The 12,242-nt window shown below is 42.0% G+C and overlaps 1 protein-coding gene across 6 annotated transcripts in view; it reads right to left on the reverse strand.

Moving 5' to 3' along the window:
• CTPS2 (CTP synthase 2) overlaps positions 1–12,242 on the reverse strand; it is a 139,198-nt gene that overhangs the window by 125,169 nt on the left and 1,787 nt on the right. For 2 of the 6 annotated variants that reach the window (XM_084617803.1, XM_084617808.1), the window contains exons 2-4: positions 9,662–9,718; positions 8,321–8,385; positions 3,126–3,331 (exon numbers count right to left, since the gene is read on the reverse strand). In XM_084617803.1, coding sequence (XP_084473929.1) covers positions 3,126–3,331; positions 8,321–8,364 — 250 coding nt within the window. In that variant the 5' untranslated portion in view covers positions 8,365–8,385; positions 9,662–9,718. Of the gene's footprint in view, positions 1–3,125; positions 3,332–8,320; positions 8,386–9,431; positions 9,577–9,661; positions 9,719–12,242 lie in introns of all 6 variants that reach the window. The other 4 variants (XM_084617804.1, XM_084617805.1, XM_084617806.1 and 1 more) reach the window with 4 other exon arrangements.

Consider the following 12,242-nt stretch of genomic DNA (forward strand, 5'->3'; position numbering starts at 1 on the left):
CCGAAATTGTATGGAGGGCCAGTTAGAGGAGGCTGTGCCTCCCCAAACAGCCAAGTATGGCCCAGCCCTCACCTATCTAACCCCCCCCCGCTTCTCGCCCCCTGACGGCCCTCTCGGGACTCCTGCCCCATCCAACCCCCCCGTTCCCTGTCCCCTGATGGCCCCCCCAGAACCCATGCCCCATCCACCCCTCCCTGTCCCCTGACCACCTCCAGATCCCCCACCCCTGACTGCCCCCCGCCACCCCATCCAACCCTTCCTCTCCTTCCTGACTGCCCCCCCAGGATCCCTGACCCCATTCAACCCCCCTGTTCTCCGCCCTCTGACCGCCCCGACCCCTACCCACACCCCCACTCCTCTGCCCTCTATCCAACCCCTCTGCTCCCTGCCCCCTTACCGAGCTGCCTGGAGCACTGGTGGCTGGCAGTGCCACCCAGAGCACCAGGACAGGCAGCCATGCTGCCTGGCTGGAGACATCCACACCACCATGCAGCACAGAGCACCGGGTCAGGCTGCGGCTCTGCAGCCCCACCACGCAGAGTATTACGCCAACAGTGCAGTCAGCTGAGGCTGCAGGGGAGTGGGAACAGAAGGGGAGGGGCAGGGAGCTAGCCTCCCAGGCCAGGAGCTCAGGGGCTGGACAGGACGGGCCCGTGGGCCAGATGTGGCCTGCGGGCCGTAGTTTGCCCATCTCTGTTTTAACATATACAATTTAAATAGTTTGGGTTCATTTTCAGTCCTTGAAGCTCTGGAGACAAAAAGAACTGGAGTAGCTTAGCTTCAATGGGAGAAGCTACGCCTGCATCCAAAGTCAACAAGTTTGTCTCTGCCTCCAAAAGCTGCGGGGTAGACTAAAGACCCACAGTCAGAATTTGCCTAAGAAACATAATTTAAAACACTACTATTGGCAGGAGGTACATGTTTGAATGATGTGCACAACTTATTTTGTGATGAGCAAATCAATAATGTGGCAGAGGATGCAAGTAATGTTTTCCTTTATAAATCTGGACCATGACCACATAAGATTTGGATAACTCATCAGCAATTTTTTTTCAGCCATCATGATCAACTTCGTACAACAAGTATGGAGAACTGTATGTAATCAAACAAGCTTTAAAACTTCAACTCCTAAACATTTACAGTACTCCAGTTTTCTGAGAGAGACTAAAATGTACACTTTCAACTAATGCTAGTGGCTTGTGGGATGTTTTCCAAAGCTAGCTCGTTAGCAGCATAGCCACATGCTTTTGACACCTAGATGAATTTGTCCCAGCCAATCTATTCTAATAAAGTCTGAGGTGTCAGGTTCAACCTCACTCTCCTAGGTGTTTTAGGATATCAAAAGGATATGGGAGTTTTGTCTAAGAGTTTGACCAAGACATGTTGGTAGATCCCATAATGCTGTCTTTACCAAGCCACTAGCCAATAATATACACATTTGCCCTTGTTCGAACTTTTTTGCCTTGTTTTCAATCCAATTGACATCATTTAACCCAAATCTCTTTCTGACAGTCCTTCTCTACACAGGACTGGCATTTAAAATGTCAACAGACCCAACTTTGTCGTTAAAATCAAATTATACATATTTAATTATTTACATCTCTTCTTGTAAGCCTTATGACCCCTTAGTTATTTATGTTGCTCTTTGAATACCTTCCAATTTGTTGACAGATATTTGGTGCTGAGGTGCTGAGAACAAAATGAGTGGCTTGACAAAGTCAGGCTGGACATTTGCAAGAGAGTGGTGGAAGGCAGGTATGTTAGCCCTAGAATGATAAAGGCCCTTTTTCTTATAATCTGATAAGGGGTTACCTGAGACCTGAGACCTTTAAAAACTCTTCCTGTGGTGAGAGAGGAGGAGGAGGAGAGAGAAGCTGCTGCAAGGCTAGGGGCAACAGGGAGAGAAGCTTCTCCAGGTTGAGAGGCTGTTCTCCTCCCTACAGGGGCAGGGCTGGCTCCAGGCACCAGCTTTCCAAGCAGGTGCTTGGGGCGGCATTTAGAATGGGGCAGCAGTCCGTGTCCTGTGGCAGCAATTCGGTGGCAGCTCCGCTGCTCTTCCCACCGCGGCAGCTTTTGGGCGGCAGCTCCGCCGCTGTTGCGGTGGCGGCAATTCAGCAGTGACTGCTTGGGACGGCAAAATTGGTAGAACCCCCCGGTACAGGGGAAACAACCAAATATGAGTGCCTGTTTAGGGGAAGGACTGACATCCCAGGGCCAATAAAAGGAAAACACCCCAATGCCCCTAATGAGGGAGGCAGCAGAAAAAGGTATCCCCCTTTATTTTGTGTTTGTTAATTTATCTCTTTTGTTTGGTGAAGGAGCACTCCTTGGGCCTGCCCCAAGGCCTACCTTGAAAATATTGATAAATAAACACAGAGTGGGAAGACAAACTATATCCAGAGCGGGGCTGATTTACTCCAGGCCCCGCCACTGCCAGAGGGGGAAGTGCAAAGCCCACTGAGACAGAGGAGGTGCCTAGGCACAGTGGGTCAAATTCTGACCCGTTACATCTGTGCAATCCCACTGATTTTGATTTCACATTCTAGATACTATCTCATCTATCCTGTGTTAGAGAGTCCTTATTAACTCTATGACTTGATGCCTCTGGCAGAGCAGCCCAAAATTCCATTACCCACTTTTCATCACTATACTGCATTATACGATCATATCAAACTGAGCTTATAGCATCACTGCTTTCCAAGTGGTTCCCTCCCCCTAAATATCTATGTTCAGATTTGTTGTTCTCATTGTATCATAGTTTGTATTTCCAAGCTGATTCTCATGTTGTTATTTCCAGGCTCTTTAGACCTCTTTGTGTTATTTCTCTGTCTTTACGAGTGTTCACACAATGTTCGAATTAGGTATAACCTGAACTGAACTAATTGTTGCTTTATCTTACCATGTAGCATTCACTGCTGATGGCATTAAATAAAACCTCATTTAACACCAATATCTTCAGCAGTCCATACCTCTATATCCCCATATTACGTGTCATTTCCTTTTGTTATCTAGTTTTCACTAGATGCAGTCTATAATGCATTCACATGATACACTTAAATTCTGTTTATGAAAACAAAAGGTAATTGAACTTATGCATGCAGAAAGAAAAGGATCACCCTTCATACCATGCTCATATGGTGAGAACGTTCCAGCATCTATGTTAATATAAGGATCAATTTTGATTGCAGTGACTCGTAGACCACATGATTTCAGTATGGTGCCAATGCTGCTTGCAATGATTCCTTTGCCAATGCCTGAGATGACACCACCAGTTACCAGGATGTACTTCATTGGAAAATGAGTAGCAGCACATAGGTCTCGAGCTGGAAATCTAACAGTGACAAAAAGCACATTTGGTAAACACACATTTATCCTTAGAAATCACACTAAATCAGCATGCAGAAAAGGAAACCCAAAATGAGCTTCAGAAACCAAAATATCAAAATTAAATATAGTCACAATTTTGGACTTTAAATCTTTTTAAATTTAAAGTTTTTTAATCACTTCATACATATTCTGCTAACTTTAGTTCAAGGATTTTTCATTCCAACTACATTAACCACAATAAATTTTATCTTTGTCTGACAGTTCTATCTTTAGAGGAAGAGACTGAACCTTTGAAGGACTGTCCAAACCAAAGGATCCTGTCGCCCTGTTTTCCAGCTGTTTTTCATTCCCCCTTCTGCCCCCAGAGCCTATCATGTAGCCACTATTCTTCCAGAGGGCTTGCTGTCCCTGCTAAGCCAGGAAGCAACAGACTGAAAAAGGGAAATGGAACCAGATCTTCCACAGAACAATGCATGGCACCACTGATCACCAGCCCAGAACCTTTTTCTTACATGTTTACCCCATTAATAGATACTGCATGAGAGAAAACAGAAAATCAATAATTTGAAGACTTCCATTCTGCTGCAAAGTAAAAAGACAGTGTAGTGATGGAAAAGCAAAGTCTCAGATTTAAAACGACATCATAAATATAATGATAATGTAATGCTGGGCAACTGTACTTGCATCAGGGGGTTGCTTCAGTTTCCTGGATGTTGATTCTATCCCAAGACTAGCCAAAGGATAGAAACACTGGCCCGTGGGACTGTTGACTAGCGATGGCAGACTCTCAGAACATGAGTCTGGGGCACCTGGGGCCAGAGCTGCGCCCACAATGCGAAATGATGTATTGTGGACTCATGTCTCAGTTAGACTTTGGGCTCGACCCAACCCCCTAGCTGGTTCTTTGGGTGTGGGTCCTGAGGGCTTACTGGCCCAAGTCAGATAGGTTTGTGTATAGATAGATGGGGGAGTTGGGCTCAAGCCTGAGTCCAGACTTTCACTGTAGTACAGACATACCCTTAGTGTCCTGACACCCATTTGTCTAGGTTGGCATTCTGCCACAACCTCGAGACATAGCATAGTCTAGTGGGTTGTGCATTGGGCTCAGAGCCAGGAACTTGAGCTCTAAGCCTGACTGACTCTGACACTAATGGCCTTGAACAAGTCATACAGGGCATGTCTACGCTGCAAAAAATAGCCCCATGGTAGCAGATCTCAGAGTCCGGGTCAACTGACTTGGGCTCACAGAGCTCTTGCTATGGGGCTATAAATAGCAGTGTAAATGTTCCTGCTCAGGCTGGAGCCCAGGCTTTGAAACCCAGCAAGCAGGGTGGGTCTCAGAGCCCAGGCTCCAGCCTGAGTGGAAACATCTACACTTCTATTTTTAGCCCCGTGAGCTCAAGTCAATTGACCCAAGCTCTGAAACTCAATTACACAGTTTTTTTCTGCAGTATAGATATACCCTTAACCTGAACATGTCTCAGTTTCCCCATGAGTAAAACTGGGGATAACACAAACATTTCTCACTCAAAAGACATTGAAAGAATTAATTTATATTTATACCATACTTTGAAAATTAATGTGCCAGGTAAATGCTTATTATGATGATCATATCTTGATTAGTAGAAGAGGTAGACTCCCACATTTAAGAGTTTTCTACAGTTTATTTTAGTACTAGTGAATCATCATGAGACTAGTGTATCATCATGCATACACAATAATTGAGATTCATAAACAATACATATCTAAAGCCTGGTCTTCACTAAAAAGTTAGATTGACCCAGCTACGTCACTCAGGGGTGTGAAAAATCCACACTCCTGAGAGATGTAGTTAAGCTGACCTAACCCCCGGTGTAGATAGCACTTGGTCGAAGTAAAAATTCTTCCACTGACCTATCTACTGCCTCTAGGGGAGGTGAATTAACTACTGTGATGGGAGAGCCCCTCCGGCAACTGTAGTGAATGTCTTACACTGAAGTCTTCAGCTGTGCTGCTGTAGCATTTTAAGTGTAGACATAGCCTAATTCCTATTTAACTTACCTCTTGAAAAGTAGGCTTTTTGATTAGTAGCTTTCCTAGCTACATTTTCAGAGAACTCCCTACCACCATCAACTAACAAATTCAAAAAAGAAGACCTCTGTGGGGTTCAAAAGCTTGCCTCTGTCACCAACAGAGGTTGGTCCAATAAAAGATATTACCTCACCAACCCTGTCCCTCTCTTATCCTGGGACTGATAGGGCTAAAATTACCGTACACTGAATGCTGTATGACAGTAAAGTTTAGACATAAACAAACAAGCTAAATATGAGTGAACAGTGTAACACTGTTGCAAAAAAAGCAATCATCATTCTGGGATGTATTAGCAGGAGTGTTGTAAGGCAAGACACAAGAAGTAATTCTTCCGCTCTACTCCACTCTGATTAGGCCTCAACTGGAGTACTGTGTCCAGTTCCAGGCACCACATTTCAGGAAAGATGTGGACAAACTGGAGAAAGTCCAGAGAAGAGCAACAAAAATGATTAATGATCTAGAAAACATGACCTATGAGGGAAGATTGAAAAAATTGGGTTTGTTTAGTCTGGAGAAGAGAAGACTGAGAGGGAACATGATAACATTTTTCAAGTACATAAAAAGTTGTTATAAGGAGGAGGGAGAAAAACTGTTTTCCTCAACCCCTCAGGATAGGACAAGAAGCAATGGGCTTAAATTGCAGAAAGGGCAGTTTAGGTTGGACATTAGGAAAAACTTCCTGTCAGTGTAGTGAAGCACTGGAATAAATTGCCTAAGGAAGTTGCAGAATCTCCATCATTGGAGATTTTTAAGAGAAGGTTAGACAAACACCTGTCAAGGATGATCTAGATAATATTTAGTCCTGCCGTGAGTGCACGGGACTGGACTAGATGACCCTCAAGTTCCCTTCCAGTCCTACAATTCTATGATTCTATGAAACAAAAGCAAAGAAACGCTATATAGCACAATTAAACCATCTTGCATGGCTTAGCTTTTTATTTCTTTGACTTAACTTAGACCATTACAGCTCTTTATATCAATACAGGTTGTGTTAAACTTTAGTACTTTCATGAAGTGAAAGTGCTATATAAGTGCTAAGATTTTTTGGTTTTGTTATCATAACAATCATAGAATATCAGGGTTGGAAGGGACCTTAGGAGGTCATCTAGTCTAACCCCCTGCTCAAAGCAGGACCAAGCCCCAATTTTTGCCCCAGATCCCTAAATGGCACCCTCAAGGATTGAACTCACAACCCTGGGTTTAGCAGGCCAATGCTCAAACCACTGAGCTATCCCTCCCCCAAATAAGCAGTACTGACATTTATCTGAAACTGAAATGAAATTATTTTCATTTTTTTTCTTTATTTGAATTTAGATGTGACCAGCAAAAATCTTTAGGCACATGATTGGTACTTAAATTAACATATTACACTTTAAATCTATTGTATCAAATTACATTTACTAAGGGTTATTTTTGTTTTTAATGCAATGCTATTTTGTTTTATATAAGAATCCTAGAATTCCATGAGTGATAGGTGCCCAATAAAATAATTTATATTTTCTCTCAAGTACACAGCTTGGTCAACCCTCTGCCTAGAAATCAGTATGCATACAGTAATCTTCTTATTTGTTAATACTGTGCAAACAACACACACTTAGGATCACAGAGAAATTGCATTAAACTGAAGAAAAGCACAAATACAAAAAACATTGACCAACAGAGCCCTTTGCTTTGAATGACAGTGTGACTATAGATTCAATATACAAACTTTGTGTTGCTAAGGAAAAGTCAATTCAAAGTTAAGTCTTAAAGGACAGTCAGCTTAAAAACTATGGGCCACACTGTCTGCTATGTTGGTTATTCCCCTATAAGGACAAAGAAACTTTTTGGGACTGAACTCAGAATCTCCTCAACCTTCTTCCATCTAGCAGGGACACATGCTCCTACAGACGGGGCTGAGGGCCCAAACTCAAAAACCTGTGAATGTCTGCATTTGCCAGAGGGATCGACGCATAAAGGCTCTCTGTCTCTGCACTGCTTCCAGGACTTCCCTGCTTTCTCCCAAGAGTTCTCCAACTTCATCTCTAATTTATATGATTTTATAATTTACAATTTTGAAGTATCTTTGTTTTAAGTTTAAAAAAATAAACATTATTTTCAGTGCATTTTCTTTACTTCTCCTGTCTAAGAATCAAAGATCTGGTTTGATTACTCTGCCCAGTACTTCACAGGAGACTTGACACAGGAAGTGCAACAAGGCTAATGTACTGGACAAGACGCAAATGAAATGGATTCATCCTTTTATTAAGATGTCACAGATGTGTTAACACAAGGGTAGCCAACCTGTGGCTCCGGAGTCACATGAGGCTCTTCAGAAGTTAATACGCGGCTCCTTGTATAGGCACCAAGTCCGGGGCTGGAGCTACAGGCGCCAACTTTCCAATGTGCCAGAGGGTGCTCACTGCTCAACTCCTGGCTCTGCCACAGGCCCTGTCCCCACTCCACCCCTTCCCGCCCCCCTCCCCTGAGCCTGTCCTCACTCCTCGCTCCTCCCCCCTCTCCCCCAGAGCCTCCTGCACGCCACGAAACAGCTGATCAGCGGGGCTGCTGGTGGGTGGGAGGCGCTGGGAGGGGGGGTGAGGGCTGATGGGGGGCTGCTGACATATTACTGTGGCTCTTTGGCAATGTCCATTGGTAAATTCTAGCTCCTTCTCAGGCTCAGGTTGGCCACCCCTGAGTTAACAAGTACCAGACTGTCATTCAGAACACATGCTACACAGTAGGTAGATGTGTCTTGTTCAGAAACCTCCTATCTTCTAAGCTATAAAAATAATACAGAGTTCGAGGACATATTACAGTGAAAAGATGAAGACTACTGTATTTGTAATATTTCCAAATTAAACATCAAATAAGTCCAAAGACATTAGAATATGAGATAGTGATCAAAAATATACAAGAAACTAAAATATCTTCAGAACTCTACCTTCTTCCATGTACAGCTGTAAGCAGTGCAGACCTTCCCAACATTATACAATGTCACAAATAGGCCTGCAAAATAGACAACAACAGGCACTAGTATTTATCCAAGTCCAAGGCACAAGCTGTTTAAAAAACAGTGAGATGCATTTTCAGATGGTTCCCAGGAAAGACAGAGGTATAAAGCGCTCGTTAACACAAGTCAAAGTTTTGCATCTAATTATTAATGCTCTTAAAACTTTGGGAGGGAGTGTGTGTTCACAAGATAAAGCTATACAGTCAGCAAGCATTCAGCAGATTAAGGAAATACTGCCCACTCTGATCAGAGAGAGCCTAACAACAAATAGTGCTTTAAAAAAAATCTAGTAATTAGAACCCGGTTTAAAATATTACCAGATACCTACTAGCCAGGGGTGGATACAAAAAATGAAATGAGGAGTCCAGCAGCAAAGTTTACCATCCTGTAGTAGAACTACCCTGACTACTCTGACTACTAACTCCAACCCTAATCCCCAGCTTCACTGCTGGAAAGAACCAGGGTGGCGGGAGCTCATCCTGCTGGATGTTCCATAGATCTGTTAGTTGTGGATGTCTGATAAATTCAAAACCCTCTCCCAGCTTCCTCCTCTGGCTGAAGATATTTTAGCTTCTGGCTGAGGAATGGGAAGAAGAACCGGTTGTCACTTTATCGCTCTGAACCCAGACTCACATGTGGGGCAAAAAAAGAAGTTCCCACAGGATCAATGCAGGCCTGGTAATGATTTGGTACAGAGCAAACACTAGTGGGGGGAAAAAAGAGTTCCTTTACATTCACATTTGTTTTAAGCAAAAATGTTAACTACAGAAGCCAAGAAGGACAAAAGACAAATACAGAAATGAAAAATTTAGAAGAGTGGAGTACATGAAAATATACAACCCAAGCGAACTCAGAAAGTATTAAAAGCAAACTTCTACTCTTATTGCTCTACATGGTTCTTGTATCAGTTCTGTTTTTCTGAGATAATTCCACAAAAAAACTGGCCTGAAAGACACACAAGAAACCAAATCTAATGCTTGTACCAGTAACAGTTCTGCTGATAGGCAGAACTATTTATTGGAACTCTGGTGAAAATACTTACAAAAGGTGTATAAAACTGGTATGAACCATAGAAGGGAAGTCATTATGTGATTGTCATTCTCTGGTTCTTAACAATTTGCATTTTTTTAAATCTCCTTTTTAGTGGCTTAGAGGCAATCTCACTTGCGGTGTACACAACTGCAGTACTGCATACAAAAGAAACAGTGTAAAACTTTAAAATAGTACTAATAACAAAGCTCTAAGTCTGCAATGTGGTACACAAAAACTGACCTCTACTTCCATTCAGAGCCCCGCTGACATCAATAGTATTCTTCACTGCTTCAGGGTCTATCAAAATAGAGTAAATTGCAAGACTGGGGCTTAAATTTCAAAATTTTCACTCATTTGAAAAATAAGTGAAATCAATTTTACTTTATACATTAATTTTTAGACAGACAGACAGACAGACTTCAAATAAATCTTCTCTTTTCAGGTCACCTTCTCTTTGTCCTTCTACTTCTGCCTAGGTTCCCCCCTTAGCCAAAACATACATCATTCCACAGATGCTGATCACCACAAGGGGAACAGGTTTATTGCTAAGCAATGTCCCTCCTAATGTTTCAGAGATGGCCAACCAACAAAGTGCAACAAGGTAAATAAATAAATATCAATAATAATAATAATAATACCTGGCTGTTATGTAGACCACAAAAACTGCCTCATATGTGGCAATTTTAAATTGCACAAAATATTTTAAAAGAATGTTACATATTTTAACCTATGTGAATATATACATATAGATAATATTTTATAACATTATGAATACTTTAAATATAGTACACACAGTGGGATGTATACCTGATCACAAAGTTTATGCACAAGCCCAGAAAAGCCACTCCATCAGATAAAATGTCATTATTGTAGCAATATTAAAACAAGGGCTTGAAAAAATTAACTGACGCCTACTGCCAGAGGCTGACACAAAATTCTCCCTCAACCAGTGAGCTGCAGGGAAAACATCCTGGCCAGTAAAGCCACTCTTATAACTGAGAAGAGGAAGGGTGCTAGGATTCCTGCCAGCAAATCTGGGGACTCCGTTATTCATAATGTTGGGGACACTGGGGCATGGCCACTAGGTAACTCAAGGGAATGGAAGACCACAAGTGTCAATGAAGCCCCCTCTCACTAGGCCCAGGTGTCCTTGGCCCCCGCTCCCGCCTGGAGGCACTCGCAGCAGCTCTGCATACTAGGCCCAAGTGTCCTTGCCCCCCCGCCTGGAGGCACACACAGCAGTTATGCTGAGAATCTGCAACAATATGTTGCAGAGTCAAACTGCCTAAAACTAAGCAAGGCCACGCAGGGCAAATATAAAAAAACAATGCTAAATAAAGCAGCTTTATGTATAGTTTAATAAATAATACAAAAAAACAAAAAACTAGCTGGAAACTGGATTGGCTGGCTATATGGATACTTGGGGCAGCTTGCTATTAAATAAGTATGCTAAAAAAAAAAATGTATAAAAGCCTGTGTAACTTCCTGCTCTGTGTACAGAATATGAAATTCAAATCTCCCTGTACCTATTTAAAGCTTCAAATAAACTTTTCTGCTTCTCCACCCCGTTGTAACTATTGGGTGTAGCACACCGGGTAACGAACCACTCAAGCTGTTGTTCAGCCTCTCGGCACTGGGTGCCGGCAACAATAATATAGTAGTACCTCAGAGTTACGAACATCTCAGGAACGGAAGTTGTTTGTAACTCTGAAATGTTTGTAACACTGAACAAAACGTTATGCTTGTTCTTTCAAAAGTTTACAAATGAACAATGACTTAATACAGCTTTGAAACTTTATTATGCAGAAGAAATATTCTGTTTTTAACCATCTTAATTTAAATGAAACAAGAACAGTTTATTTACCTTGTCAAATCTTTTATTTAACCTTTCTCTCTCTCTTTTTTTTTTTCAGTAGACTTGTAGAACTTATAAGTTTTCCATACAGGAAAGGGAAAATAATCCATGTTATTAATAACTAACTTTTCTATGCTACTTTGAGGGGGTTTATTTTATTTATTTTTAAGATTTTTGGCCCCATCCACTTGTGTTTTGGACTTCTCCTCAACTGCTGTTGTCAACAGCATTTTGTGTCCAACCAAGCAATTTTCATCACTCTTTCTGGGAAAAAAAAATACTGAATTGGAAATGTTAAACAGACACTTATGCACGTCAATAACAATACACAAATGAGTAGTCCTATTTAATTCAACAGGACTACTCACTTTCCTGAGTATTTACAGGGTCACGGTCTTAGGACTAATCCTTCTCCTAATGAAGTCAATTAAAAAAACTCAAATTAACTTTAGTGGGACTTCAGGTTGCAAGGGCTCACAAAAACAACCCATTATTTTGCAATAGAATGAAAGAATTCAAAGGGGCCTGACAGGCCACAAACGCTGTTGAAAGTGGCAGCCAAACCTCTATAGAGAGCTGTTCAAGCAGTCTCAAATAGACACAAATCAGATGTCAAGAATTATAACATTCATTAACCAGTCGCAGAACACTTCAATCTCTCTGGTCACTCGATTACAGACCTAAAAGTCGCAATATTACAACAAAAGGACTTCAAAAACAGACTCCAACAAGAGACTGCTGAATTGGAATTAATTTGCAAACTGGATACAATCAATTTAGGCTTGAATAGAGACTGGGAGTGGATGGATCATTACACAAAGTAAAACTATTTCCCCATGTTTATTCCCCCCTCCCTCAGACATTCTTGTCAACTGCTGAAAATGGCCCACCTTGATTATCACTACAAAAGGTTTTCTCCCCACTCCCTCCCCCGGTATTAGCTTATCTTAAGTGATCACTCTCCTT

Source organism: Lepidochelys olivacea, assembly GCF_965140295.1.
Source record: "Lepidochelys olivacea isolate rLepOli2 genome assembly, chromosome: 1".
In the NCBI taxonomy this organism is placed as follows: Eukaryota; Metazoa; Chordata; order Testudines; family Cheloniidae; genus Lepidochelys; species Lepidochelys olivacea.